We start from the raw sequence: 27,834 nt of genomic DNA on the forward strand, positions 1-27,834 counted from the left end.
CGTGTACCAGATAAAGCCAGCCTGGGTTCAAAGATGGCCCAGCGTTTAATTAATTGACACGTCAATGCTTGGGTCTATTTGGTTTCATGAGGCCTATCCCATGCGACCAGCCGCTCGATCCTTTCATTCACATCCGAGTTTATCACCGTTTGGGATCTTGACTGTCTCCATCCAAATATAATCGCTATATGATCAAATGACAGTCAAAGGCTGATACGGTAGCAAGGCGCTACATAACAATAGTACGACACACAGCTGTATGCACTCAACGCCGCCATCTCCCCCTTCCAGTCAGTTCAATCTGAAACCCGATGGGTTTTCTCAGATCAACGGCTGTTTAGAAGTCCGAGCCATTCAAGGCGGTGGGTTGTACGCCACAGTGGGTACGGATATGGCTCTACCCTCACATTCGCCAGCCTTCTTCGGCCCCCTTAGCACGCCATGTCTGTCCTGCATGCAAGACGCCTGGCCGTGCCGGGGTTCTTGAACAATCAGAAGCCAATACGGATTTGTTTGTCAAGTAGAGGGGTTCCTATCGGCCCGCCCCAACACACACAATACACGGACGCGCTGGCATGAGCAGGTGTGGACCAATGCTATGCTCGATCTCGGCGTCAGTCCTCATTTGGCCCCAAACACGTATGCAGAACGACGCCAATATGCGGTGCATGCTGCCCTCTGGTGGTATGCCCCCCCCCCCCCCCCCCCCCCCCCCCCCCCCATTGGCGCAGGCAGACAGACAGAGTGGGAGCGATGTGGCTACAAAGAGTAGACACCGACGGCCTCCAGGCAGCTTGGCTAGTCACGCTGGGGTTGGGCCAGGCAAAAGAGAATGAACACCTCCCTTGCGACCGTAAACGATGCAAGCGGGAGTTTGGATTGTGTGGTCGGGTAGTAACGATACTGCTGATCTCCTTTCACTTGAACGCCAAGATGGCACCCGTTTTCCGTTTAAATAGAAGAAGAACATGCCCTGCTTTCGTATGATAGACGCAGAGGTTCTCACCAATCTAAGAGGCTGGGTTCTACGATCAACAGCCGCTTGTGCGACCGAGCGTTGCTGCCGACGCCAATACTTCCTGTCAGATCCTTTTCGGCCAGCAGCGACCCCCTCGCGAGATCGTATGGTTAACCGAACAGTGTGTGTCCTATCTTTGTCATCCTACCTACCTAGGGTGCAGGGTCCAACTTTGGTTGTCAAGCAAGCTTGTCGTCTCGGCACCATCCCAACAGTCGCCCCCGTCCACAGACAGTTGGACATCGGACCGCAAAAACGAGTGGAGACGAGGTACGAGGTGCCTTCTGCCGGCTGCCGAGTGAAACGGGCCACCGAAGAAGATGGATATTCCGCCGAACCATGTCGCCCATGACCTTTCTGTGCGTTGTCTTCGGCACGTCGTGTCCTTGCCGAGTAGTACAACAGCTGTCCAGGCCGTACTGCCTTTGCTTGGTTTCGCAGACAAAAACTCCCTGGCTCGACCGAGCCCTACGCAGGATGTGTTGCTAACAGGTCTCAGAACACGGAGACCCCGGGTGATTGGCAACCGGCTTTCTATCCAACCTATCCCGGCGAGTGCGCCGACGCCCAGGCGCAGCCCCGCTGGGAAGACAACGAAGGCCTTCCGGGAGCGTACATGCCCGCCGTTGCTTTCCACAAGTACCAAGGTCCCATCGACGGCTCATGCCGCCCGGGAGAAGGGATCTATGCCCCGGAGTTTCTGCGCTCTACATACGTCAAGGGCTTTGACGGATCGACGAGCCAGTCCATTGCGTCGGCGGTGGTCTTCCACGACTCCAGCCTGGCCGGTTGCTTCGGGGTTCACTCTTATCAACCAGTACCTCGGACCGGTAGTGGCATGCCAGACCCTGAACGAGTAGCCACGTCTCTTGGACAGCTGAGACACCGGAAGGTGTCGGGTGGCCCTGCGACATGCTTGACATTGACATCGTCGCCGCCCGGCCCGACGACGTTGCCCAACGGCTCATGCAGTTCCAAGGACATGTACATGGTGTCCCCTCGCCCATACCCCTTTCCCGAGCATCGACCTACGGCGAACCCCCAGCACGGTGAGGCGGAAATACGTTCCCACCTCGGCGCCGCCAGTATGAGCAATGTCATCCCCGAACAAGAGAAGCCGGCAGGCTCCGAAACGGCCAAGACAGGCGACTGGAGGAAACGTACCATGACGGGGGAAGAGCTCCGAGCTATAACAGACACCAGCCAGCTTAGTGCGTGCATTCGGTGCCGCATGCAGCGCCTCAGGGTGGGTAGGCAGTGGCACGAGAACCTCCTCGACTGAACCGAGATTTTGTGCAAGGCTGACTACCGGCGCAGTGCGAGGTCGACCCGGAAGACTACCAGGGACCTTGTCTTACCTGCTCCAGAGTCGACATGAGTTCCGGCAAAGTCGTCCACCAACAGCCCTGTATTCGAATCAAGCTCTCCGACGTCGTCCTATACATTGACCCCAGCACGGCGCATTCTAACACGCAGGGGTTGCCTGTGAAAGCCTGCGGTCCCCGACAGTGGCATAGCGAGACCACGCACCAGATCCACCTCATGATGAGGGGACTCTGCTCGGTGCCTATGGTGATCGAGGTGCGACGGTTCATCGAAACCCCCGGTGACAAAGTCCACTACATCTGGCTTGACGAGGGCAGCGGCGAGGTTCAAGAGACGGCACTCGAGCCATACGCGCTCGTCAGCGTCGAGGAGACGCGCAAAGTCTTTGAGAAATACGTTGACGCCAACGCCGTCGGCAGCTGGGAGGAAACGACCAAGAGGGGCAATGCCAGCCAGCTCATCCAGGAGCATTACAGGACGGCCCTGGAGCATTACCGCAAGGTCGGCAACGTCGGGAGGTTGGTTGACGAAAGGCTTCTGTTGAACTTCTTCAAGCTGCGCTTAGCACTTCGTAGGTACCACCCAACTTACATTAGTCTCTTTCCTGCCGTGGTTCCCGGCTGTCAACTCTCCTTCTAATTCCCTTTCATGCGCTGACATGTGTCTTCCTCTCCAGGAGTCAGTATGCATCCTTCGTGGGTCTACGACAGAAACGACAAAAGCGTCTACTGTCTGGGCATGGCGCCGGCTAAAGGGGACTTCCATCCTCTGCTCAACCGAGTCCCAACTCCTCCGACAATCACCGAACAGCTCAACTCGATTAGCCACGGCGTAATGCTCAAGTACCACAAGCAGGTGCTGGAAGATCTTGAGAAGATCTGCTGCAAGAAGATCCGGACATCTTTCTTTACAGTCTACGTCGTCGTATTCCTGATGCTGCACGGGCTTGCCGTCGCAACAGAACACCACCGCCTGGACGCACCCTTGTGCTGTGGCACAGAGGTAGGAAGGACACCTAGGGCCTAGGCGTGGCTACAGGAGGGCTGGCTGAACGGTTATAGCAGAAACAAAGGCGGCAAGACGGGTACCTCGCGTACCTCAACACAGTGAAGAAGAGCAGCCACATCCTGCTGCTCCATTGGCAGTACTACAGAAGGGCGCCCAACTCCCTCTGTCCAGCGGACGGCAGCACCGTCGACCACATCACCAAGTGGTTCTGGCCAGGGCTGAGCAGCGAGCACGAGAGGTTTTGCCAAGAGAACTGGAAAAAGATGAGGGAGATGCAAGAGGACGGTGAGTCGAGCCCGGCCGCGCCATTAGGCGCGGTTCCATTCAAAGCTTTTGGGTCGCTGACGTGGTGTCAGCCCGCTGTCTTAAGCAGAGAAGCTTCGGCAGCCCCTTTTACTGGATCTCTCAGATGTTTGACGATGATTGGTCTTTGGAGGATTTCCGGCCCTGAAGGGAACACACGAAGACCAAGAAGGGCCTGGACGCAAGCCCGGTATCCAAGCCTCACGAAGCAAAGGGGAGGAGGTGGTGTACTTAGTTACATGGTCTCGGAACACCAGGGAACAGAGAGCGAACTTGGCTGCATTTAGCCCTTGAGACTTGTTCAAGATGATACGAAGGATAGAGGGGAATGAGGTAAGTTGATGTGGCGGAGAGCGGTCTCATGGCGAATAAGGAGCATCTTAGACTCGTTATTATACTGCACTTGTCGGATCCGGCCGCCGGAGGTACACCGCGAACCTAAGACGAGGAAGAGACGTTTGGTTAACGCAAGTTTAGAGTTAGTAATTCTTTTAGCTTAACGTAGCTAATAAGCGAGCCTACCCAAGCGAGTCGCCCACCCCTTCTTCTTGTCTCACCTTGAACTGACTCTTGTTAACTATTTAGTTTTAATAAACTGAATTGTTTTCCAAACTAGATGTCACACGCCAACAGTGTGAACAGCAGTCACCAACTGCCATCAAATGTAGATCCATTTGCTCATAGAGTAAATAGTATTACACACAGTGAATCTTCCCTAAGGAAGGTTCAACTATGGAGAGACTTACTTGATTACACATTTCTTTTGCTTTTGCTCTTTACTTTGTTTTGCTTCCCTTGTATCCTGCTTCCTTATACGCAACAGACGTGTAAGTCAGCCGCCCTTAAGCTGGCTATCAGCCAAGTGTAACGCGAAGCCACACCGCACTGCCGTAGCCTTCAACCCGGCCGTCGCGCAGCCCATGACACCTGTCAGCCTGCAACAGGCTGCCACAAAGGCTGTGTCAATTAGGAACATTGAACTAAATTTGTCTTCTGATGACAATACGTCTCTATTTCTCTAATAATGGTGTCTAGGGGCGTAGTAGCGCAGCAATTTTGGTTAGCAAGCTGCGCCTGCTGCAATAACAGAGGGGGGCGCTTAGCCACTGATTAGGTCTCGGTGATAGACACACTGCATCAAAGCGTTCACCGGCTGCAAGCCCACTGCAAGGTTTACGTATTCATAGTAGGGCCAGCATGTATGCTCGAAATGCGGGCCAATAAACATCCTCGATCCAGCATTTCAAATACTGCAACGCCACGAGGATCTGGTACGTCCCAACGAGAGTCTCGGTGGTCCCCACTTCCATCTTGGTGTAAAGCCATGCCTGACCGGAATCCTGACGTGTCGTGGCAACAAAGTACCACGTGTGGCCCTGTGCGATGAGGGCTGGCAAGAATTCGATGCCGGAAGGGGCGTACTGTTTCTCGTGCAAAAGGCTGCGCCACTGGCAGGCGTGCCAGGTCCCAATCTGGGAAAGGGCCTGTTCTAATCCCTCACCATCGCGCTTAGTTTCAATGGACAAGGCAATTGGATCGCCGCTGAGGTTACCCCAGTCCGTGTGATTGATGGAGGCCGCGGGCCGAGACATGCACAGTTGGTCGATTCGAGCCTTCTCTTCACAGGTCGGAACGACGTGCACGCAGTAGTCCACCATCTTGGACGGAACAGTCTTGGGTCGGAACTGGGGGATTATGGAGGCTGCGTTGCTGTTGGTTTGCTGACATGTCAGTGATTTCCCTTGGACAGAACAGAAACAGCTTAGGGGGGGAGGGTGAGTGCCAATGTGCGTTGAAAACGCACCAGTAGCGGAAGTCAAGGGGACAAGGCCTATCTGGGCGGAAGACGTAGTCCAGGAGGGGTCGGTGTACGTCTTGATTCCAGGAGCTCTCCAGTTCTCTAGCAACAGCACACTCTATGGCGCGGCTCATAGTTTTTCTGACAAAGGCAACACTTGGAAACTGCCATCGTTGTCTTGTAGGATGGGCATTATGGTCGTAAAAGGAGAAAGGGCGGATTCGATAGTGTTCAAGCTGCATAGAAGGCGCGGGTTAGTGTAACTTCCAAGAACAGCTTGGTGCGGCAGAGTGCGAAATAGAGGGGAGAAGTACTTCGTCTTTCAGGTAGTTGGGAATGATAGCCACCTTCTCCTGGATATCGGTGAGTTGGAGATGCACCTGGGCCAGAGACGAGGGCATAGTATCCCCATCAGTAGAGAAGCTCTTGATCAAGTACCCCGTCACATCTAGTGAGGCAAAACGCATTTGCTTGGTCGGAGAGGACGTTCGGGATGCCAGGGACGGCGCATGAGAGGAAATGGAAGGCGTGGGTGTGCCTGCTATCGACGTATTCTGAGCCAGATGAATAGGTACAGGGGTGGGAAGCTGGGCATGACCAGCTCTTTCGGCCCGAGGTGTGGACTCGTCCAGTTTCGAGTGTTGCAGCCCAAGAATAACATTGCCGTTGCCATTTTCGTCGCTGCCGCTGGCACTGGCGCTGGCAATGCCGTTCTCGTCGTCGTCGTCGTCGTTGTCGTCGTCGTCATCATCGCACTCATCTCGGCTGCGCTTCTGTCGTTGGGACTGCAGGGTAGGGTCCATGGCAGCTATCGCGGTGGCAGGGGGCGATGGAAACGGTTTCGAGGCCCATGAAGCGTTGGGGTTGTCGTCTTTTCGTGGGCTTGAGAGTCGCTGTTTTTTGGAGCGCGGCTCGCCCTTGCGGCAGGGCAAAGGGGATAATGCGGTGGTGGGATTGGTTTCGGTTTCCTCGTTGTTGGCGTCGGGAGGCGGGATGGAAGATAGCCAGGCCGAGACGAATTGGCAGAGAACTTCCGGAGATGAAGTCATGCCACAGGTAGTTATCGGTGCCGCGATTGCGCGCTGGTACAAAATGGTGATAATGTTGGTGGTCGTGGTGGTTGTCGTGATCTCGACTCGTCACGGGCCTGTGGGTGGTACAGTTGGTTGTGACAGTCTGTTTTCTTTTCTGTGTTGGTGAAGACTTGAGAGCGGTACGTTGTGTTGGCCCGACAATGACAACTGATTCTGACGGACGGGATTGGAGAGCGAACGGGGCTTACGTCATTATCCTCCGGAGAAAATGATGACTAACCCGAAAAAACGAAGAACCCCCCCCCCCACACAGGAACTCGGGCGCACAGACCCCCATCAACTGTCGGCCCTCCACTGCAGTCAGCTCGTGCAGCTGATCGGCACACTCTGGCTTACACCTGATTACCAGTAATCCAGTTGTTGTATGGGAAGTTGACGTATTTGATCCGTCAGCGCACAAGTCGAAGAAGAAGGGTTGAAAGACAAGGATATCGTCGGCAGAAAGGCTTCTTCTCCACGGAAGTCGCATCACGACTAACTAGTCAAGTCTCTAGGGCTGCCGAGAATAATGTAAGAGATGCCTCGGATGTCGAGGGGATGAATCCGTGTCGCTTGCCTCTTCTGTTGATAATTAGACGAAGCCTCGCCGGCTGCGATGACAAGTGAAAGTTACTACGGATTAGTGTGAGTATGACTTATCACAAGCGGTAAATTTGGCGTTCAAGTACGGTGCAATATTTACGGATCTGGTGATCTAATTGCTTGGTGTATTTTCAGTGATGGCTTGAAGGAAGGAAGCTATTCACAGGCAGGCAGAGGCGGCCCCACCTTCCAATTCGGGCGGTCTGATGGGGCATTGGAGCTGGCCGGATCAGCCCCACCCTACGCAGTGCCGGATTCAACCCAAGCCTCCGAAGGTCGTGAGTTCGATTCTAACAGATACCTTCATTGTGGACCTTATGTTGAGTACAGTCCCTACAGGGCCTAGCGAAAGGGAGGCAGCGATTCTCTGATATGGGGTTGACACCATGTAGCAGGTTCATATGCTCTTGTCTGAGAATGGGAGAGAGGTTGGAAGAGACTGGCTGAAGGGCGGACCCAGAGCGGGCGAGGGGAGCCCCGCGCATCGCGGGCCGGGGGCCGCGCCCAACCTTAAAATAACAACCCCCTCTGTACCAGCTATCGTAGACTACTGGCCACCTTCTGTCCTGTTGCAGCCCTCAGCAAGCATCGCACGCACAGGTGTTTTTCTTCTTGTGTCTATCACCCTTCAGTCCTTCAGTCTATAGACTGACCCAGGCTACAGCTTGGTCGGCACGCATAGGACACACTCTCTGCTCTTTGCTTCCCACAACAGGGTGGACCACTCTGCGAGGCACGGGCCACTTCGCCTCCGGCCTATATACATGTACAGTCACTTTTCTCGCTCCACCATCTCACCTAACGCCTTTTCATCCTCATCGCCACCGTTAACTTCTTTGCAACAGCCTGACGAGCAGCAGCAACGTTGCAACTGCGGAAACAGTAGGCTGCGTAGGACCGTCAACCCCCTCCTTGACACAAGCTTCAGCCGCTGCTGCCGCGTGCAACGCTAGTAGCGTGCATGCTTACATTCGCTAAATCTCAGAACTCTTGTCTGAAGTTCCCGTGGTATCACTTGGTTTGTTTCTGTCTGCAACCCCTGCTGCCGGTATTTGGTGGAACTGAACCTGCGGCTAGAGCTGACTAGCGCTAGGCTGCCAGACATAGGCCAATATGTCGTCTGGGCAACTGAAGGATCCCCTATTCCAGGTCCACCTCTAGGACAGTGGCCACCTAAAGAAATGGATGCCGCGCCTTACCAATATCACGCAGCAGCACGCCGAAGAGCTGCGCTTAACTCGAACAAGCAACCGGCTGCAGAGAGACGAGATACACAACCTGCTTGCCACCATCACTGGCCGCATCAGGGTGCGCCTGTCTGTCACACTGGCGCGGAAGGACCGCGCCGGGCCGGCCGACCTGTACTTCCCGACCATTATCGGCCTGGATCTCAAGACCATCGCCGCCATTGCCCACGTGACCGAGTGGCTAAAGACCTCTAAGAGTGCTGCCCCTTGCAGCCACTTCAAAATCTGGCTAAGCCCGGGCATGCGAGCTGTTGCTGCCGCAGTTCACCTAGAAATCAACAACAGCGGCGTTCACGTCGTCCGCCCTGAGCAAGAGACAGCCACCGACCTCTACCAGTACGCCTCGAGGAACATGGATCACAGCGACATTGAGGTAGGTTTACAGCAAGCATCCTTCTTACCTTAATGAGAGCCCTACGCTGACCCTACGACGCTCATAGACAGCTATGACAGTCATCCTGGCCGACGAGAAGATCGTCCGGCGGGACGACAGGATGAATACGTGGTGGGAGCAGTTTTAGGCGGCTTCTTTGGTAGAACAAGCGGTTTTACTTGGCGGTAAAGGCATCAGTAAGTAGTAGCTACTACCTGCGGCGCAGTGAGGGCACTTTCCTAGGCAGGACAGCTATCCTGGATAATTGAAATGACGATGATGGGAACGGACTGGAACGTATGCCTGCAGACGGTGGAGGTCCACGACGTCTTGGTGTGGTTGCTAGGTGCGCGCCCTTTTGCATCAATATCCTGTGACGACACTGTTAATGTCTTAGGCGCAGCTGTAGGCTGGTGCTTGCTAACGCTATCAGGCCGTAGCGGCATCCAAAAGAATAATGAAGAAGTAATACATGGCGTGCCGTAGAGACTGGCGCGCCGCCATTCGCTTTACAGTGTGCTCTGCACATGTTACGGAGCAAAGGCGTACTAATAAAGGCATGTATGTGCTAGAGAATACGGAATCCCGGCCAGTGTATTGCCTATTATGGGGCTTGGTACACTGTGTCCAACCCGTCGAACCCAGACCTTAACTTGTTAAAGGACTTCTTGATACGAGATTCCTACGCCGGCCTCCCTGGCCTGCAATCACAGTACAAGTTTATTCCTAACACTAAACACACCATGAGTTTTCGTCAGAAACCTGGGATAAAAAAGGCTTCCAAGATTGTAACCACCCCATTCACCAATCGTGCAACTAGGAACTCTTGACACCACAAGGAAGGGGCTGTGCCAGGTGTTGTCTGGCTGCTGCAGTAGGAAGGACGACCGCTGGCACACCTAGATTCGAGGCAGGGAAAGAGCCCTACGCCAAGCCTGCAATCGCCACCTGAATTGACTCTTCCAGGCTTGCCATTGCCGCGTCTACTCTGCGTCTGGTCTCGTTGGTTGGCCTGTCCCAGTAGGACTGGAGACAACGCTGCGCTGTCGGTGATGGATGGAGCACGTCCTGCACTATGCGGACGCGGTCCCCGAAATGTGCCAACAGCCTCTTCACCACCGGCGCGAGGGCAAGGATCCGCTGGCGCAAGTGCGGGTCCGCCGCGTCACGGCTTAGACACAGGCGGATTGTGATGGTCTCGGCCCGCGTGAAGAGGAGGAGCATCAGCAGCTCCCTCTGGATCTACGGTACGAGCTGGTTGATACTGTCCATCTCGCCGTCCTCGAGACTGTCCGACAGGAACGACTGTAGGCAATCCAGTGGGAGCCGGAACTTGTTCCCGCCGTAATACGCCGCCCGCGTCTTTGCGACCATCTGCCGCCCTATCGCGCCCGCGCCCATGAACAAACACTGCCGAAGGAGAGCGCCGGCCGCAGTCGGCTGGTTCGACGGCAGATTGTCATCCGAGTCCTCGTCCGCTACAATGACAGGCTCCGGCTGCACAAGATGGCGCTGGAGGATGGTGACCCGTTACTGCGCCAGCAGCGTGCTGAACTCCGCCACGCTACGTCCCCCAAGCATGGTCCGGACCGTCCTATGATGCTCGTTGAAGCAGTCCGACTCGTCCTCTGGCGTATCTGCAGAGGAGCCGGCATAGTGTCTTGCCGTCTGGGTTGGTGGGCGAACCGGCGTTTCCTACGTCCTGCTCCGCACTTCCCGCAGCCGCGCCAGCAGCTGGGCGACTTCGTACATCGGTGTCCCTACAGTGCTGCCAAGCGCATTATCAGCCTCTGAGCGTAGGTGCGCGAGCATGGCCCTCCACGCTACGGAAGTGCACGTTCGTCCGTCGCAACAGTCGGTGGGGCGCGGGCCACTGTCGTTGTTAAGCCATGCGATGTCCACTGCGTTGAGATCGCCTTGGATCTCATTTGCGAAGCCCGGCAGCCCTGGCAAGAGGTTGGACGCCTGGTGCAGTACAAAGACGCGGCTGTAGTGCAGCATCGACTCGACTCGGTCGTGTAGCGGGGTGTCGATCGGTACGATGTTGGCCGCGAAAGCGCCTCGACTGATGAAGTCATCGCCCTCGTCGTCGCTCGCGAGCGCAGACCGCACCAGCACTGCAGTCCACCATAGGATCGCGTTAGTGCGGGCCGTCGCCTCCTTGTCCGCGATCGAGCCGAGCAGGAAGGCTAGGGTCGGTGCGAAGAGCGGGTTGGGATTCCCAGAGGCGGATGCTGTTGCAACCTCCTGTATGAGGTTGAGGAGGTCGTTGGTGCGGGCCTGGTCAAGCGAGAGACCCATCGCCTCCAACGTGCCGTGCTGGGCGGAATAGGCAAGGAAGCACACAAGGCCCGTCCACATCGACTGGAAGCGTCTCCTTCTATCGAGGAGCCATTTCGGGCCGAGAGACTCGAACGGCGGGGCGTGCGGCTCTTCTGCCGTCTGCGTAAGCATCCGCCGTGCGGGTGCGGGCCAACGCTCTGCCAAAGCCTCGAGGCCATCGGCGCCGTTCCAGAACGCGACCTGGATCGCCCGACGGCCTCGCCGCTCTGCTGTCTGCCCTGTGCCCCGCTCCGGCGGTCGGGTGGCGGTAAGGAAGCCGAGCCAGTTCTTCTTGATAGCGTCCCACTCGTCTCCGTCCCGGCCAGGCACGAGGAAGCCGACGGAGCGGAGCCAACCGTCGCACAGCGGACGCTCTTCGAACCGAATAGCTGGGACGTCGTGCCGCACATTAAGCCGTATCATGCAGGGCGCGCCAGCTTCGCCAGCGGCTGAAGCCATTCGGACTCCTTCCATGGGCGGATTAGCAGGCAGCGATAGTTTTTTTCCCTTCGCGCATATACTGGTTATAGAGGAATGGATGGATGGTACGAGTGAATTGTGGGCGCCGGGCTTGGCCTCCTCTGTCCTGTCAAAAGTTGAACAACTGCTTCCAACCGCCCGTCCCCAATGCTGGACAGTGTTCACCTCGTCTGACAGGCGAGCTGATTCAGCAGCAGCAGCAACCCTGTCCAGCATCTGAATGACACTCGCTCCCCTAGACCGGTGACAGACAGGGCGCTAAGCTGATGGCGGGGTACAGCGCGAACCCCAGCCTACGGGATGATAGGCCGTCAGGTGTGGACTAATTCACTTTCCTGACGCGTCTCTCTTTGCTGGTGTAGCCATTAATTGTGTTTTGCTGTTTGCTATCTGTTTGGCTAGGGATGTCTGTTCTTTCTTCGCCCTTCGCGTGCCTAGGGTGCTGTTGCTTTTAGTTGGCATTACAGACAAAGGATGGTTTTTAGATTCACAGGGGCAAGAATAGTTGAGTCAGCAATGATTCATTTGCTTGTTTGGGTTGGTGGTGCTGGCTTAGAACAGGAAGCTATTTACAAGTAGACTTCGCTAACCTCATTATCTAAGGCAGGCGCCTGCCATACTTTGCCAGACAGGCAGACTGTCTTATAATGCACTTGCGCACTGATCTAGCGAAACCCACATTGATTAGGACTGTACTGATCTGAGGCCTGTGAGGTTTGTAAGTGTGGTTGTAACAGCTTAAAGATCAGTGTAGCACAAAGTCAAGTCCCTTGGAATAGAAGTCAAGGTACCCTAGAAAGAAATTCCTCTGTCTATGATTTTTGTCAGCAGAGAAAGTTCTTGTTCCTATCCTACAAAGTCACTAATAATTCCAGACGAAGAGAAGGAGGACCGGTCCTGCGGCGGCTGGCTCGGCGTTGTCCGGCGCGGCGGAAGAATAGGGCATGGGCCCCCTTAGGGACCGACGGCCGATGTAGACCACCGACAGTATCCCCACAACTTTCCTTTCCCTAAACAAGAGACACAGGGCTGATGTGGTCATTTGGAGACGCAGGACGTGCTTTAGGCCACGCCGTGGACGGGTAACCGCCTCTTCAGAAACAAACGGCAAACAGGGCAGCCAGTTACCCTGTTTGCTGCCATGCACCTAAAGGAGGCCGTTCGATTGGCTGTAAGCAGCATGTTGTTTGTTTGCCCATCGTGTTGGGTCATACGACACTGGCGGTCTGCCTTGCGAGACGTCAGCTGGCTGCACCTCGGGCCTGCGTGGAATCCACATACCCTTCGATAAGTCAACATACCCACATCTGGCCCCCCCCCACATCTGGCCCCCCCAAAAATGAAGCCATCTCCAACATCACCACCATTTTCACTTAATTACTGCCCTCTTCTAGATGCCACTACAATACAGTCTTCAGCTTCACTAGGTAAATCAGACTCGCTGGATTCACCTGCAGTATCCTCTTTTTCACCAGCCTCAACCTGCGCCTTCTGCACGTCTGAGATAGTGGCAAACTTAGTGTTAGGATCCAGCTGGACTGCCTTCCTTTTCCTCACTGCAGTATTGGCCACTTGGGCCTGCAGAAGCTCCAGCTTGTGCTGGGCAGTTGCCAGCTCATATGCCTTTTCACTGAACCCTTTTTTCACCTTCATGAAAAGGAGGCGTTGAGTACTGGCGTCATTATCCAGCTCTGTGAATAGCTTCAGTTGGCCAGCCAGATCCTTCATCTTCCTTGGCGTCGACCACACCACTGCAGATGACGCAGATGCCCATCCCTCAGCTTCCTTGCCTCCAGACTGCCCTTTGCAGGCCTGATCTAATGGCCCTGGTGTTGATGGGAGCAGTAATGAGCTCATAAGAGGCTTCGCCATAGAGACAGGCCATAGTCCAGTCCATTTCCATCCACTCTTGATGTTCTGCATTGTCAGGCCTGCCAGACGAGCCTTCTGATAACAGCCTATAAAGTTCCTCTTGCCTACAATAGTAGAGTCATTCCACTGACTGAGGTATCCAAGCTCCTTCCTATAGGCTGCCTTTACAGGGCTGAAGACTGACTGGTCAAGTGGCTGGAGGACATGGGAGGTGTGTGGTGGCAAGAACAATAGGTGGATGTTATTAATATAGCAGAGCCACATAAATTCCGTCGTTGTGTGACTCCCATGGCCATCAACAACAAGCAGTCTGGCCTCCTCCTTGCCCTCCTTGCCCTGGGAGACAGTCTGAGGGATGAAGACCTTCTGCAGCCATTCAACTGCAGTGTCGTCTGTAGTCCATCCATTCTCTGTTGCAGTGAACTGCCATCCTTTATAAGGGCCAAGGTCTAGAGGAAACCACTGCTGCTGGACTGTCTTGCCCTTATATATGATGAGGGGATCAAGGGCATGGCCCAGGGCAGAGATGCATTCGATGATGGATACCCATGCCCTTGATCCAGGCTGTTTCTTGCGGACAGACTTCGTCTCAGACATGCCTAGCACTAGCCCATTAGATCCTTGGCCCTCAAGGATACCAATCTCATCCATGTTGTATCTATTGGCTGGTTTAATGCCCTTGATCTCTGGTATGGCGAGGAGTTTGAACCAGTCCCTGATGACCTCAGTAGATGCCCCATTAATACGTCTTGAATCTATAGGGCGACTTCTCTGCACCTTGACTGATGGATTTCTCTTCAAGAAGGCTTGGATCCATCCCTTTCCTATAGGCTCTGTGTCCCCTATAGCATGAAGGATCCTTCCTGCGAATACCCTCACTTGTTGATGAGTTGGGGCAAGGCCAAGGGCATGCTGGATTCGCACCCATTCAGCCAGCTTAGCCTCCTGATCTGGGGATAACCTCTGGAGGTCACAGAAGGCAGCTGTCCTTGCTTGGACACCTTGGAGTCGATGACGAAGTGTTGACCTTGGGATCCCCCATTCAGATGATGCCTTGTGAATAGACTGGCCATTGGCGACGGCATCTAAGGCCTGTTTGACCTCATACTCGGTGTATTTGCCCATAAGGACTATAAAAGGTTATGTAGAAAAAATGAAGTCATTTGGTTAAAAACTGTAAATGTTGTGATGTGGTGAAGTTGGTGAAAATAGGAGGCTGGTGATGGTGATGAGGCATTTTTGGGGGGGCCAGATGTGGGGGGGGGGGCCAGATGTGGGTATGTTGACTTAGTCCGGCCCTTACGCTGCAGTAGTTGGTGTTTGCTTGCGTGTTTGCCTCCTCTTGTGACGGCCGTTTCGCGCGCCACGCGGGCGCGGGAGTCCGGTCCTTCCCCCGCTGCTCCTCGTGGCCATTCATTGGTGGGCGACCTTGACGAGATGATGTATTGTTGTATCTATTGACCTGGGCCCCTTAAGACTGCCCCGACGGCAGCGCTTGCCTGTCTCTCGACAGATCAACCTCTTGGCTGAACCCTCCTTACCACGCCTGCCCCCATGGTCGTCCTGCCAGATAGCCGGCCAGATATTGCCCTCGGGTGCTTCGTTTAGGGCACCGGCCGGCTTCGGCAGCTGCTGCTGCCTGTCTTCTCCGATTACCTTGAGTCGGGCGAGCTGGAGGACCTAAGCAGCGCGCTGCAGCGGTCTGCTGCTTGCCCGCCACGAGGCCGCGGATGCCCGCCGAATGGAGACCGATCCAGAAGTCTACCTCCCTACCATCATGTTGCTGCGCTCGGCCCCCACGATCCTTCGGCTTGGGCGCATCACTACATGGGTGACAGCTCCCAACGTCGGCGCGTCGGCGCCGTCTACCGGGTCTACCTTCTTGCTTGATACGCCGCACACCGTCTATGATGCCTATTATGCGTGGAAGCATGGCCTGGTGCCCTTGGGCGCAAGCACTGTTGTCTGCAAAAGTGGCAACCGCGACCTGGCGTCCTAATTGGCAGGCCTTGACCGGCGGAAGCGCGAAGGTAAGGGCAACCCCTCCCTCCTTTTATTAGAAGAACCCTTTGCTGAGGCCTGGGCTACTTGTCAGACTGCCCTGAAACTGATTTTCCTTTCGTCGAGGGACGCCGATGGGGCAAACGAGCGTCTTGTGCTGCCTAAGCTGGCACACCTCTACGGCCTCCACCGCCGGGCGGAGGACGTCTTGTTCCACGTGAATGCAGCTGATGCGGCTGCTGTATTTAGGCGCCTAGCGGAGCCAGACTCTGGGCCGGGGGCGGAGCATGGACACCGCCTGGACTACCTGGCCGACCTTTTTGTCCACGCCGACCTTGTTATTGTGAAGCGGCTTGATGCCGCCCTGAACTGGCGGCACAAGGCCTAAGGAGACCAGCGGCACGCGAACATCTTCTTCCTGACGGTGGTGTGCCTGGAGGAGACGGCGCTCTTCCAGCTCGGCATGCTTACGGACTGGGGACGAGCCCCGACGCTTGCTAGGTGGGCCGCGGCAGTGCCTTCCCTTTCTTCTTTCAAGGCGGGCGAATGCCTGGCGTACAGCAAAGAGGGCTCAACCCCCGGCGCTGGTGGTAGACCCGGCCTACCACCCGGCCTGGCAGGGCCTGCTTGCATACACCATGCCCATGCCGAGCAATAATGCCGAACCCTGAGTCCGTTGCGGCTTCAGGCGTGGCGACTGACACCCAGTCTAGACAAACAAAACGCTGATCGTCGTGACATACTGCGACCTCGGCAGCGTTGCTCTGGGGCCTGGGGAGCAGATGCCTTCGTATATGTCGCTGTGTGTGTGGTACAAGCCATTAAGCAACGACCGCGATGCCAGCCCTCTCTCTTAGGAGGGAGGGATCTGGGACGGCGCGGGCGACTGGCGCTGAAGCTGCCCGTCTAGGGTTCATCGCGTGGCAGATGACACCCCTCAATCGGGGCCTCGTTTTTTGCCCCCGTGCCCTCAGCGTCTTTGTTCACAGCCCCTTTGCTAATAACGACAACTGCACTCTGCAGCCTTGGCTCTTGCTTGTCCTTGCTAGCAAAAACTCTGGTAATAACGACTTTGTTCTATATAGCACGTTGTCTACTAAGTCAGACTACCCACTTTTCGGCACCCCCCCCCATTTCGGCACCCCAAAAATGAAGCTATTCCCATCATACTCGTCGACTTCAATTAATCATTGACTTCTTCTAGATGCAACAACAATACAGCTTTCAGCTTCACTAGGGTATTCAGAGTCGCTGGATTCGGCTGCATCATCCTCTTTTTCCCCAGCCTTAAGTTGCGCCTGCTGGATGTCTTTGATGTTGGCGAACTTAGTGTTAGGATCCAGCTGGACTGCCCTTCTTTTCCTTACTGCAGTATTGGTGACTTGGGCCTGCAGAAGCTCCAGTTTCTGCTGGGTATTTGCCAGCTCATATGCCTGCTCGCTGAAGCCTTTTTTCACCTTCCTGAATAGAAGGCGTTGAGTAAAGGCATCATTCTCCAGCTCTGTGAATAGCTTCAACTGCCCAGCTAGATCCTTCATCTTCCTTGGCGTCGACCATGCCACTGCAGATGACGCAGATACCCATCCTTCAGCTTCCTTGCCTCCAGACTGCCCTTTGCTGACCTGATCAGATGATCCTGATGCTGCTGGTGTTGATGGGAGCAGTAGGGAGCTCATCAGAGGCTTCGCCATAGAGACAGGCCATAACCCTGTCCATTTCCAACCACTTCTAATGTTCTGCATCGTCATACCTGCAGTACGAGCCTTCTGATAACAGCCTATAAAGTTCCTCTTGCCTACAACAGTTGAATCATTCCACTGACCAAGGTATCCAAGCTCCTTCCTATAGGCTGCCTTGACAGGGCTGAAGACTGACTGATCAAGTGGCTGGAGGACATGGGAGGTATGTGGCGGTAAGAACAATAGATGGATGTTGTTTATATAGCATAACCACATAAAGTCAGTCGTTGTATGACTCCCATGTCCATCCATGATCAGCAGCCTGACCTCCTTGCCCTGAGGAAGAGTCTGAGGGATGAAGACCTTCTGCAGCCATTCAACTGCAGTGGCATCTGAAGTCCATCCATTCTCCGTTGCAGTGAATTGCCATCCTTCATAAGGGCCAAGGTCTAGAGGAAACCACTGCTGCTGGACTGCCTTGCCCTTATAGATAACGAGGGGATTCAGAACATGGCCCAGGGCAGAGATGCATTCGATGATGGATACCCATGCCCTTGATCCAGGCTGTTTCTTACGTACAGACTTCGTCTCAGACATGCCCAGCACCAGCCCATTAGATCCCTGGCCCTCAAGGATACCAGTCTCATCCATGTTGTATCTATTAGCTGGTTTGATGCTGGTGATCTCTGGTATGGCGAGTAGTTTGAACCAGTCCCTGATGACCTCAGTAGATGCCCCATTAACACGCCTAGAATCGATAGGGCGACTTCTCTGGACCTTGACTGATGGATTCCTCTTCAAGAAGGCTTGGATCCAGCCTTTTCCTATAGGCTCTGTATCCCCCATGGCATGGAGGATCCTTTCTGCGAATAGCCTCACTTGCAGATGGGTTGGGGCAACACCAAGGGCATGCTGAATGCGAACCCATTCAGCCAGTTTAGCCTCCTGACTAACAGAAAGTCTCTGCAGGTCAGAAAAGGCAATTGACCTTGGTTGAGTGCCCTTAATCCGATACTGAAGTGTTGATCTTGGGATGCCATACACCTGACCAGCCCTCTTAATGGGCATGCCGTTGGTTATTGCGTCAAGGGCCTGATTGACTTCATCTTCGGTATACTGGCCCATAAGGTCGAAAAGAAGCTCTGAGGAAAAAATGAGGTTATTCGCATAAGTATAGAAAATGTTGTTGATGTTGAAAGTTGAGGGGTATGTTCTGGTGATGAGGCATTTGAGGCATTTTTGGGGTGCCGAAATGGGGGGGGTGCCGAAAAGTGGGTAGTCTGACTTACGTTAAGTAGCATATGCTGAATGGTATTAATTGTGAAATCGAAGTTTTCCTAAGGCTGCTTTCATTACACACGTCAAGTTTAATAGACACTATTTCTAAACGGCAAAGGGGCAATTAGATAAGAACTCTTCCAACTCGCTTTAATTAGCATATTTACATAGATATAGGTATTACAGAGCGGGATTTACTTAGTTAAGCTTGATATAATGCTGCTAGGCGGTTGGCTTAAAGGCGATGCATCTCGGCTGCGTTCAAATATGTTGCTGGCGTGTTGATCAACGATCGCGCCATGATCCTTCACGCAGCCTATAGCTCGCAAGATTATCGTAAGCTGTTGTCTTAAGTCTACTATTCTCTAGCACATAGGAGTGGAATTACATTCTCAGGTTCTCCTCGACTTTTCACTAAAGACAACATATATACAGTATCTACTGCACTCTTTTGTATAGCACAGTCCACGCGATTCAGAAGACAGGAATTCAGCTTGCAGTTTTGTCATACTCAGTAGCCGCTAGACTTTTTGCACCGCTTGGACACCTACGTGACAGACAGGTAGACAAACGTCGAAGGCTTTAATATAAAGGTGTTCTCTCCCAATCCCGCATTCGTCTTTGGTCCGAAATTCAAGCAGGGACAATGAGGGTAGGTTGGTGTTCATTGGCAGTCTCTCTTACGTACATTGGCATTTGTTCTTCCACCATTGGATCAACGCCATTGCCAACGACAGCAACCGCTTCAAACGAGTCACCCGCTGAAGTACGGTCTTCGTCGCTGCCAAAAGAGAACATCATCGCCGGCCAAGCTCTCGCATTTACTTTGTGCGCTGCAGCTGTCCTAGTCGCAGTTCTAGCTCTCGTCTGTCTTGTTCGGCAGAAACGGCAACACCATCCGGGCTTAAAACCCTCGGGCGATAGGTCCCACTTTTCGTCCCTAGCAACAAGAAAAAGAGGCTGTACGCCTGGAAGTCTTCCCCAGTCTCCCCCTTGTGTTCACAAAGTGGAGAGGTCCTATCCCCAACTTAGCATTAGCCCTCCCTACCTACGCTCAAATCACGTATCTCTCGTAAGCCAGTAGTTAATTTGTTAATAATGCAGATACAACAGTAATGCAGAACAACAAATACGCAGCTGTACGGCTACTGTATTGCCTCTAATGATAAGACTTTATATAGTATTGTAATATACCTCCTAAAGAGCTTTTTAGACTATATTTGCTATCTCGTTCACAACAAGGCTTTCTTACTAACAAATTCCCCTCGAGGCCGACATTGCTCTAGTGAATCAGTTATCCTACACGAAGCTAGCCACTCTACAAGAAGCTAGCCTTCACTAATTAACCTCTTGCTAGATTTATTTCCAGCTACGGAACAGTCCATCTCTAACCTAAGTGGCTTCTGCTTGGTGAACTAGTTTCTTAATACACTTTTAATAGTTCTACATAAATAGGCTTCTTATAAATCAGTACGAGAAGAAACTGCTAGCTTTTGGAGACGCAATAATAACTATCCTTGTCGGAAGGACTAGATGAAGACTTATACGTACGTACGTGTGTTGTTAAAGGCTTGATTTTTTCTAAGTCTAAGTGGCTTGAATGCCTGCCTTAAATAGGCTTTACGGCTGCTGACTCATGCGTACGGATCATGTCAGAATCGTTGTTCCAACAATCCTATTCCTTACGGTCTCTTACAAAAGCGCCGACTGCCGTCGTTTTAAATCTTGTACCCAGATGTCACATTCCTGTTCAGCCCAATAATCAATTACGTTATCCCACTCCTTGGCTGGTTTTGTAAGGTTCACATACACCACCTTCCCGTTTTGTTCATGAGTCGCCTTCGCAAAGACTCTGATTAGATACTTGACTCCGTATGTTGTGAGTCTTGTACCCATAATCAGAAGGATATCGGGACGTTGGTGCAGATCTCGCTTAATAACTTCATTAATGAATTCGGCTTGCGGGTTCTCTTCACCATAAAGCACGATGTTGGGCCTGAGCGTTCCAACTGCTGTTGAACGCTTCCCCCTTTCCACTCTGTCGGCAGATACCTTGGCACAGCCTGGACAAAAAGGCTCCTTTCCGGCCAAAATCCCCTTTTCATAGTCATCATCATCCCAACTATATACCTTACAACAGAAAGAGCATTGTAAGCAATGGACAGATCCATGGAGGAGAACACATTCCACTCCTCCGGAGACACATAACGAGCTTGATTGGCCGTTGGCCTGGTGTTTGAAATGAATCCCAGGCCCTTTTTGCAAATCAGTACAGAGACCAACTTTATCCTCAAGGCAGTCGATGTTTTGAGTGTAGTACCGAACTAGCTTCCCAGCACGGTGTAGGTCATTGATGAAGTGATGGGTTTCTGTTGGATTGGCATCTTTAGCCATTTGGTGCATCCTAGTTACTTCTTTGTAAAAGCAGGACTTCTTCTCTGGATCAGAGAAAACTGATGAGTGGAAAAGCGAGCGTCTGTAGCGGGAGTTATTGCTATTTTTCGATCGGTAGTCCTATGGCCTAGTGTAAGAAGATCACTAAAGGGAGAGCGCTGAATCAGGCTTACTGGAATACCTGCTTTTGTACTGATACCAGCCCCAGTAACAACTACGACTCTTAATGCAGTATCAATTAGACACGCAATGTTTTCCAGATGGATGTAATCTTGTGGTTGAACATAAGTGATAGGCATTTTAAAAACAGGTAGCAGAAGGAGTTAATTTCAAAAGTAACTTGAAACAATAGGGGAATAGTGAGGCTAGTTGTAGGGTAGTCGATTGGTAAATGCGCTAATCGAATAGCTAACACTTGCAAATGCAAGAAGTACTTTATATATCCAGACCACTGAACCTTGGCGGCTTTCTTACAGTCATTCAAGTGGGAACTTATGGATGACTGAATAAAGTAGATGACAGTAGCCAGCAGTATTACCGACTGCGGCGTTTGGGGACCAATCAAGGTGCACTTGCAATTGGTCCCTGCAACAAGTTAAGAGCGATAAGTAGAGAGAGGCTCTACAATCGGCGAATTAGTTTCCAATGGATCGGTTTCTCGAACTGAATTCTATCCTAAATGGCGGAGTGAATCTAGGCAATATATTGCACTGCTGTTTGCAAGTAACATCAATAAGTTCCAACAGCAAAAAAGAAGGATTAAATAACTCGATACATTCCATAATCTAATCTGCTACCTTTCTTACAATAGAATTTACTTAACTGCCTAGGTAATGTGTATTCCTGTGTAATGAAAGTTGCAATGAAGTAAGTGTGCCGTCTTGTATTGATATAAGTACGGCTGTTTGATTAGTTGACCACAAAGGGCCTTCTGCTGTCATGCGGCTGCAACGGCAGACACAGGCTGGTTCTCGGGAGACATCCGCTGAATGGTGCGCATAGAGCTTGCGGCTTTTGAGTCAACGAGCTGGTTCTTAAATCTCAATAGGGTTTTAATCAGGGAGCGTTGCGAAACACCTATTATGTACGCCTTTTACTGTAAAGAGCACTACAAAATCTATTACTACTCTCCACACCTGTCCCTAGCCCAAGAGTGTCGGCCTACGTTATTTACCGCAGGGTGTACACCCGGCGCCCACGGCCCTCGGAGAGATATATGCCCGCAGGATGGGCCTTTCAGGGAGTATTACTCATCGACCGATTAGAAGCACCTCTGCTAGAGTCCTTACAGTATAACCGCACTTTCACAGCCTATTTCTATGCGTCTGCCGCGACGTATTAGAGTGTGTACGGTTCTCACTAGATCTTTCATTTGCCTCCCATGGCTCAGGTTAACTTACGTCGTCTCGACTCGCCTGGCATTCCCGAGCCTGTAAGCGGCTGTTTTAAACTCTTGTCTGTGCCGCCTGGAGTTCTACAAAGGCACGGTGACATATGCGTGTCCGCAGTCGCACAGATGTTCCTAATAGAAAGACGTCGACGGTTGCTTTGCAGGACTTCTCTTTGTTAAGGGCTGAGTGACGTTGGCTGTATGGGTTGGATACTTACTAACTATAGTTTCGTGCTTCTGTTAACAAGGCGAAGGAGTCACAACTGGCGTAAGTCCTGAGAGGTTTTGGATCGCCTGCTGGGCTGGTAGTAAGCTGCATCACAGGCAGCTTCTAGGTCCTCAAATCAGATCTGTAAGACGCAGGACCCTATCATCAACCTTGAATCAGGCCATACTGCATAGCCTGCCTGCGGTCGATGCATTGTCAGCCAACAGACTCAATTGGGAAGTACGTGCATAGTGGCTGCACTTGATTGCCAGGAGTAAAGCCATGGACACCGGCTGTTTGCTCATGACTGCTCTAAATTGATAACGCCAAGCTGTACCTTCGCAACTGCGATGCATCGAGAACATAGGCTGGGCTCACCGGATTGGCACCAGGGGCCGCGGGACCACTGGCGCCTCAATAAGAGGACCTGGGACCACTGGCGCCTCAATAAGAGGGCTAGGGGGGTTATTGGCCCGTGGGGGGAACGTTTGGATAGAAAAGCGGGCTTCTCTGCCCACCTAGATGAGGGGCGCAGGTCGAAATAACACAACCAACTGACCGCTACCTGCCCGTCAGCGACTCGACCACTCTGTGCAGACCCAGCCTGTGACAGGGAATCTGACTGTTGAATTATGTGTTACAGCATATCTAACGTCCGTATGATCGTAGGGGGCCATTTGAAGGCATTGCCTGTTACGTACGTCCTTTAAATGGTGTTTATTCTCGACCGTTCTTTCAAGACTTTCCACAACAATCTTGAGCCACTCTTCTAATGCATGCTGGATTGGTGGCGAATCGGCCCATGTGCCATTCCGCTTACTTTGAAGATCTCAGATTACCAAGGATTTGTCCCACCCGAAAAAGCGAACCTGGTTCTGCACAACTCCCGCGGCTGAAGGAATTGCCAAACGCGACATGGCCAACAGTGTCAGGTGTTTCTTGTAGACGGATTACCTGCTGCCTTCCGTCCCCAACACCACACAGTCGCTGCTCCCCGCGGCCAAGGCAGGCCATCATGTACACTCGCCACAACACCATCCGAAATTGTCCGCCCGCTAGACTAAGAGAGCCTCTTCATCTCAACGCCGCAGATTGCCCTGACTTACGGATCCGGTCCCAAAGAGAACCTCCGGTTTTTAGGGGTAAGCATTCACTTAAAAATTGGGAAAGCAAATCTAACGGTGTGTTTGCAGCGCAGTACCAAGCCCTAGTCCAGAAGCCACACACCACAAGAGCGCCATGGAGCATTGCCCTGCACAAATCTCCACACAAGAGACATAGACTACGTGTAAAAGTGGAGACGGCACACTCTGCTTTGCTCTCTCGACAGCAAAGTTTAGAGGCGACCGCAAAGGTTAGAGGCGCCATCAACGATCTATTCTGTCTGCAGGCAAATGTATTACTGGGAATCTCATTTGAAAGCTACCGAATTACTGGAGGGCAATACGTCACTGCAACGACGCCAACTGAATAGATCTGCATTTGCGAGACGTCGACAAAACCCGGGGCACTCAGGTACAACTCTACTATACATGCGCCCAGATAGGCTGTTGATCAACAGGTCTATTTCATTTATGTATATAGGTCTTTGTAGTTCTAAATGACTAACTCAGTAGTTGGGAATATATAAATGTCAGCTGCTTAAACAGGCAAAGCTATTGCGAATGTAACCTTCCTGGTTGGCGGTGTTTGGAGTGACATAATAGGAAGAAAGTCAACGGTATTGCAGGCGCGAATAGTAAAAATCTTACACCCCATCCTCATGTTAATTTAGTAACGTCACTGCACTAAGGGACTAGGTACAGTTGCGCACAGTTACTGTCGCACATAGGGGTCAGATATACGCGGTCAAAACGGTCCATCTAATAGAAAAGGGGAATAGGGCAACTAACGGGCCTATATATACCCGTCTGGAGCACTCAGTCCCACACGTACATACTTACAGGGATACCCTGTACGACAGTTACAATATGCTAGGAATATAACTAGAGATAATATTTAAGATCTGCATGTCTAACATACCTAAACAACACACCTATTAAAACAATCTTTACACTATAAATCACAGAAGAAGTAGTCACTGCAACAGGTGCATCTTGTAGACAACAAGAGAGATTAAGATAAAGCTTTTTGCTGACTTATCTAATCAGCTAATTACCGGCTTTCTTCGGACGATCTCTTCAGACAGATCAATAAAGCCACGCGGAAAAACCCTCTCAGCTTCATCTGTAGGCATTTCGTATATGGTATCTAAGTTGCATTGGTCCTGGCGGCTTGGTAGAGTCGGTGGCTTGCGTAGTCCATTGTGGATGGGCTCTTCTTCACCAGAAGGTGTATTTCCATTCAACTTTGTTACTCTGCTTCCTTCATTCATTGTTGAGTTTGAATTGATAGAAAGCCTATGTGTGTAAAAAAGGTCCTAGGGATGGCTTCGCTTTTTATAACAAAGAGAAACCCCCCTGATTTCCACAGTTTCTATTCAAACGCACTTGACTGTTCTAACAACCTCTTCTATTTATTACGTATTACCTTATAAAACTAACTCTCTTAGTCTTAGCTTGAATCCTTGCTATAGTTTTTTTTCCCTGGAGTCAACTAGATAACATTGAGTTTCTGTACGTAATTAACAGTTGGAGTTACATAATATAGGTTTAGTAAGAGTTGACTTTTTGTTCTACTAAACAAATTTTCTTGGGAACAATTTCTGATATTATACTGTTGTTCTAAATTTTGGATTCTTGGGAGACTTTGGCAGGCGCTGGGCTAACGCACAGCGCTTAGCATTCCTTTTCACTATGGAGCCTTTCCCCTTCTTGCAGACGATCTTTAGATAGGATGTAACCTACATTATGTCAGTTTTCTATTTCCTGACTCGCTATTCATCCCAAGGATTGTGGATCTAGCAGTGTATTTAAGCCTGTGTCTCTGATCAATTCAAGCTAAAAAGAATGAGTTGCTTTTTGTCCGGCATAATTGGAATCCTCGTGGCCTCTGTCGTTGCAGGGTTCCTAACAGCAGTTTTCAACATGAACCCCAAGATGCCTAAACAGATAGACCTCCTGATTGACATGCCAATGAAGACGTTATCCAAGTGCTGTGAGGATGTAGCGAAACTTAATGCAGAGTTGCTAGCTTTGCAGTTAGCGGTGGGGGACCTGAAGCCAAGATCGCGACGAAAACACAACCCTGTGGCGTTAGAAAAAAGACGAAGAGTGCAGACTCGTTCACAGACTCAGAGATAACGAGTGATGCCATAGACACAGACCTTGCTGATTTACCAAGGGCCTGCGTATTTTAAACAGCCTCTAAATGATACATTCGTAGGGTTTAAGTCAGTATAACCCTATTATCATTTCTTGTAGTGATGGGTCCGTTTGCCCTATAAGCCGCAATTGCTGCACTGCAATTATGGGTCCACTTTTGCGCCATCATTACATTTCTTTAGTTTACAGTATACAAATGTTAGTAGACAGGGTTATATTAGTGTCTAGACGTCTCTAAATGCAATTGTACAACTACCTACAGGCTCCTAATATAATATCTGTTTTGCCCTAATCTGCATAGCCTGCACTTCACATAAGAGAAAGACAATAACCTATACATTGAGAAGGCTACTAATAATATTTTTAAGGTCTAAAACCTCTATTTTTTGAAGCCTACAGTTGTAAATCATTAATCTGTACAACTTCAATGTTTGTGTTATGTTCTAGGCTAGGAGCGTAGGGATTGGACTTTCATGTTGAGAAGTTGTTGGTTTCACAGGTCACTTAAGTGAACGAACGCTTCATATGGATATGAGGGTATTCGTAGATTCTGGTGTGTAGAAGGAAGGGTTCTAATGTGAAGGGCAGCAATCGACGAAGGCCGTCATATGGCTGGCCAGACGGACCTGCCCTGACGGAGATGGATCCGTGTGATCTGATTGGCTCAGCCAGGCCGTCGTCTCCACTTTCCCATCGATAATCCGATCGATATTCCAACAGAAGTTGTTAAAACCGAAGGGTCGGTAGACTTGGTAGGCTTCGAGCACAGGAAGAGCGGCCGGACCGATCCTGAGGACACAGCGCACCACGATCGAACATCATACAGCGGACATGGATTGGGTTAGTGGACGGAGTGCGAGTAGTCATGCTGGCGTGATGGTTGCTCTGCGTCTCTGATCCGCAAGACATGGTCGGCTGCGAGTCGGAGACGAGTCCTGGGTTTGCGACCAGAGGTTCCATGGGACGTAGCGCCGTGGTCGTGACAAGAAGGCAGCGGGGGAGCCACTGACCGGCTTCAGCGAGGGCAGCCAACAGCCCGATCAACCCACTACTAATTCGTGCTGAGTTTATCAGGTGGACGACCAGTCATTGTAACAAGCATAATCAATTATTAGACAAGTACTTTAGCCTAACGCTAGTCTCCTTACAGGTCAATACAGAAGGCAGACTGCCTAATTTATAATAAGTCAGAGCACCCACTTCCTGGCCCCCCCCACTTCCTGGCCACCCCAAAAATCCCGCATTTCCCCTCAACACCATGACTGCCCTCCAACTTCTAACTATCACAACATTTACAACCCTCATCCAAATCACTTCATTTTTTGCATACGCCTTCCTTTATACCTTATGGTCCGATATTCCGAAGATGAGCTCAATCAGGCGCTGGAGGCTATCAGCAACGGTCTTAGCCTAAGGAAGGCATCATTGCAGTATGGTGTACCAAGGTCAACACTCCAGCTTCGATTGCAGGGCAGCCAGGCAAGGAGCATTGCCTTTTCTGACCTTCAGAGGCTTTCCCCTAGTCAGGAGGCTAAGCTGGCTGAATGGGTGCGGATTCAGCATGCTCTTGGGCTCCCTCCTTCACATCAACAAGTCAAGGAGTTCGCTGGACGAATCCTCCATGCAATGGGGGATACCCAGCCTGTTGGAAGGGGTTGGATCCAAGCCTTTATAAGGAGGAATCCATCAGTCAAGGTCCAGAGAAGTCGCTCTATTGATTCTAGACGTGTTAATGGGGCATCTACTGAGGTCATCAGGGACTGGTTCAAGCATCTCGCCATACCAGAGATCATCAGCATTAAACCAGCCAACAGATACAACATGGATGAGACTGGTATCCTTGAGGGCCAGGGCTCTAATGGGCTGGTGCTGGGCATGTCTGAGACGAAGTCTATTCGCAAGAAACAGCCTGGGTCAAGGGCATGGGTATCCATTATTGAATGCATCTCTGCCCTGGGCCATGTTCTGAATCCCCTCGTTATATATAAGGGCAAGGCAGTCCAGCAACAGTGGTTTCCCCTGGACCTTAGCCCTTATGAAGGATGGCAATTCACTGCAACAGAGAATGGATGGACTTCAGATGCCACTGCAGTTGAATGGCTGCAGAAGGTCTTCATCCCTCAGACCCTTCCTCAGGGCAAGGAGGTCAGGCTGCTAATCATGGATGGACATGGGAGTCACACAACGACTGACTTTAT

The 27,834-nt window shown here is 51.8% G+C and overlaps 7 protein-coding genes across 7 annotated transcripts; 3 read left to right on the forward strand and 4 right to left on the reverse strand.

Annotated features, from left to right (window-relative positions):
- Nucleotides 1-1,357: 1,357 nt before the first annotated feature.
- CH63R_14463 (Tetratricopeptide repeat domain containing protein) lies at nucleotides 1,358-3,803 on the forward strand (the record flags this gene model as incomplete). Its single annotated transcript, XM_018309437.1, has 6 exons — nucleotides 1,358-1,377; nucleotides 1,460-2,264; nucleotides 2,336-2,915; nucleotides 3,021-3,346; nucleotides 3,406-3,637; nucleotides 3,709-3,803. The coding sequence occupies 6 exons, from the start codon at nucleotides 1,358-1,360 to the stop codon at nucleotides 3,801-3,803; spliced, it is 2,058 nt and encodes a 685-aa protein (XP_018150680.1).
- Nucleotides 3,804-4,836: 1,033 nt separating this feature from the next.
- Nucleotides 4,837-6,502, reverse strand: CH63R_14464 (uncharacterized protein; the record flags this gene model as incomplete). The annotated part of the gene is made up of 3 exons (XM_018309438.1): nucleotides 4,837-5,357; nucleotides 5,460-5,571; nucleotides 5,768-6,502. 3 exons carry the CDS (start codon nucleotides 6,500-6,502, stop codon nucleotides 4,837-4,839), a joined length of 1,368 nt encoding a protein of 455 aa, XP_018150681.1.
- A 1,812-nt stretch (nucleotides 6,503-8,314) lies between these two features.
- CH63R_14465 (uncharacterized protein) lies at nucleotides 8,315-8,897 on the forward strand (the record flags this gene model as incomplete). Its single annotated transcript, XM_018309439.1, has 2 exons — nucleotides 8,315-8,749; nucleotides 8,817-8,897. 2 exons carry the CDS (start codon nucleotides 8,315-8,317, stop codon nucleotides 8,895-8,897), a joined length of 516 nt encoding a protein of 171 aa, XP_018150682.1.
- A 776-nt stretch (nucleotides 8,898-9,673) lies between these two features.
- Nucleotides 9,674-10,150, reverse strand: CH63R_14466 (uncharacterized protein; the record flags this gene model as incomplete). The annotated part of the gene is given in 2 exon segments (XM_018309440.1): nucleotides 9,674-9,991; nucleotides 10,001-10,150. Coding segments are annotated over 2 exon segments (468 nt in total).
- A 294-nt stretch (nucleotides 10,151-10,444) lies between these two features.
- On the reverse strand, nucleotides 10,445-11,545 carry CH63R_14467 (uncharacterized protein; the record flags this gene model as incomplete). Its single annotated transcript, XM_018309441.1, has 1 exon — nucleotides 10,445-11,545. One exon carries the CDS (start codon nucleotides 11,543-11,545, stop codon nucleotides 10,445-10,447), a length of 1,101 nt encoding a protein of 366 aa, XP_018150684.1.
- Nucleotides 11,546-15,200: 3,655 nt separating this feature from the next.
- On the forward strand, nucleotides 15,201-15,812 carry CH63R_14468 (uncharacterized protein; the record flags this gene model as incomplete). The annotated part of the gene is made up of 2 exons (XM_018309442.1): nucleotides 15,201-15,386; nucleotides 15,447-15,812. The coding sequence occupies 2 exons, from the start codon at nucleotides 15,201-15,203 to the stop codon at nucleotides 15,810-15,812; spliced, it is 552 nt and encodes a 183-aa protein (XP_018150685.1).
- Nucleotides 15,813-20,073: 4,261 nt separating this feature from the next.
- Nucleotides 20,074-21,074, reverse strand: CH63R_14469 (Hst3 protein; the record flags this gene model as incomplete). Its single annotated transcript, XM_018309443.1, has 2 exons — nucleotides 20,074-20,895; nucleotides 20,949-21,074. The coding sequence occupies 2 exons, from the start codon at nucleotides 21,072-21,074 to the stop codon at nucleotides 20,074-20,076; spliced, it is 948 nt and encodes a 315-aa protein (XP_018150686.1).
- Between the last annotated feature and the right edge of the window lie 6,760 nt (nucleotides 21,075-27,834).

This window comes from Colletotrichum higginsianum, chromosome 11 (assembly GCF_001672515.1).
Source record: "Colletotrichum higginsianum IMI 349063 chromosome 11, whole genome shotgun sequence".
Classification (NCBI taxonomy): Eukaryota; Fungi; Ascomycota; class Sordariomycetes; order Glomerellales; family Glomerellaceae; genus Colletotrichum; species Colletotrichum higginsianum.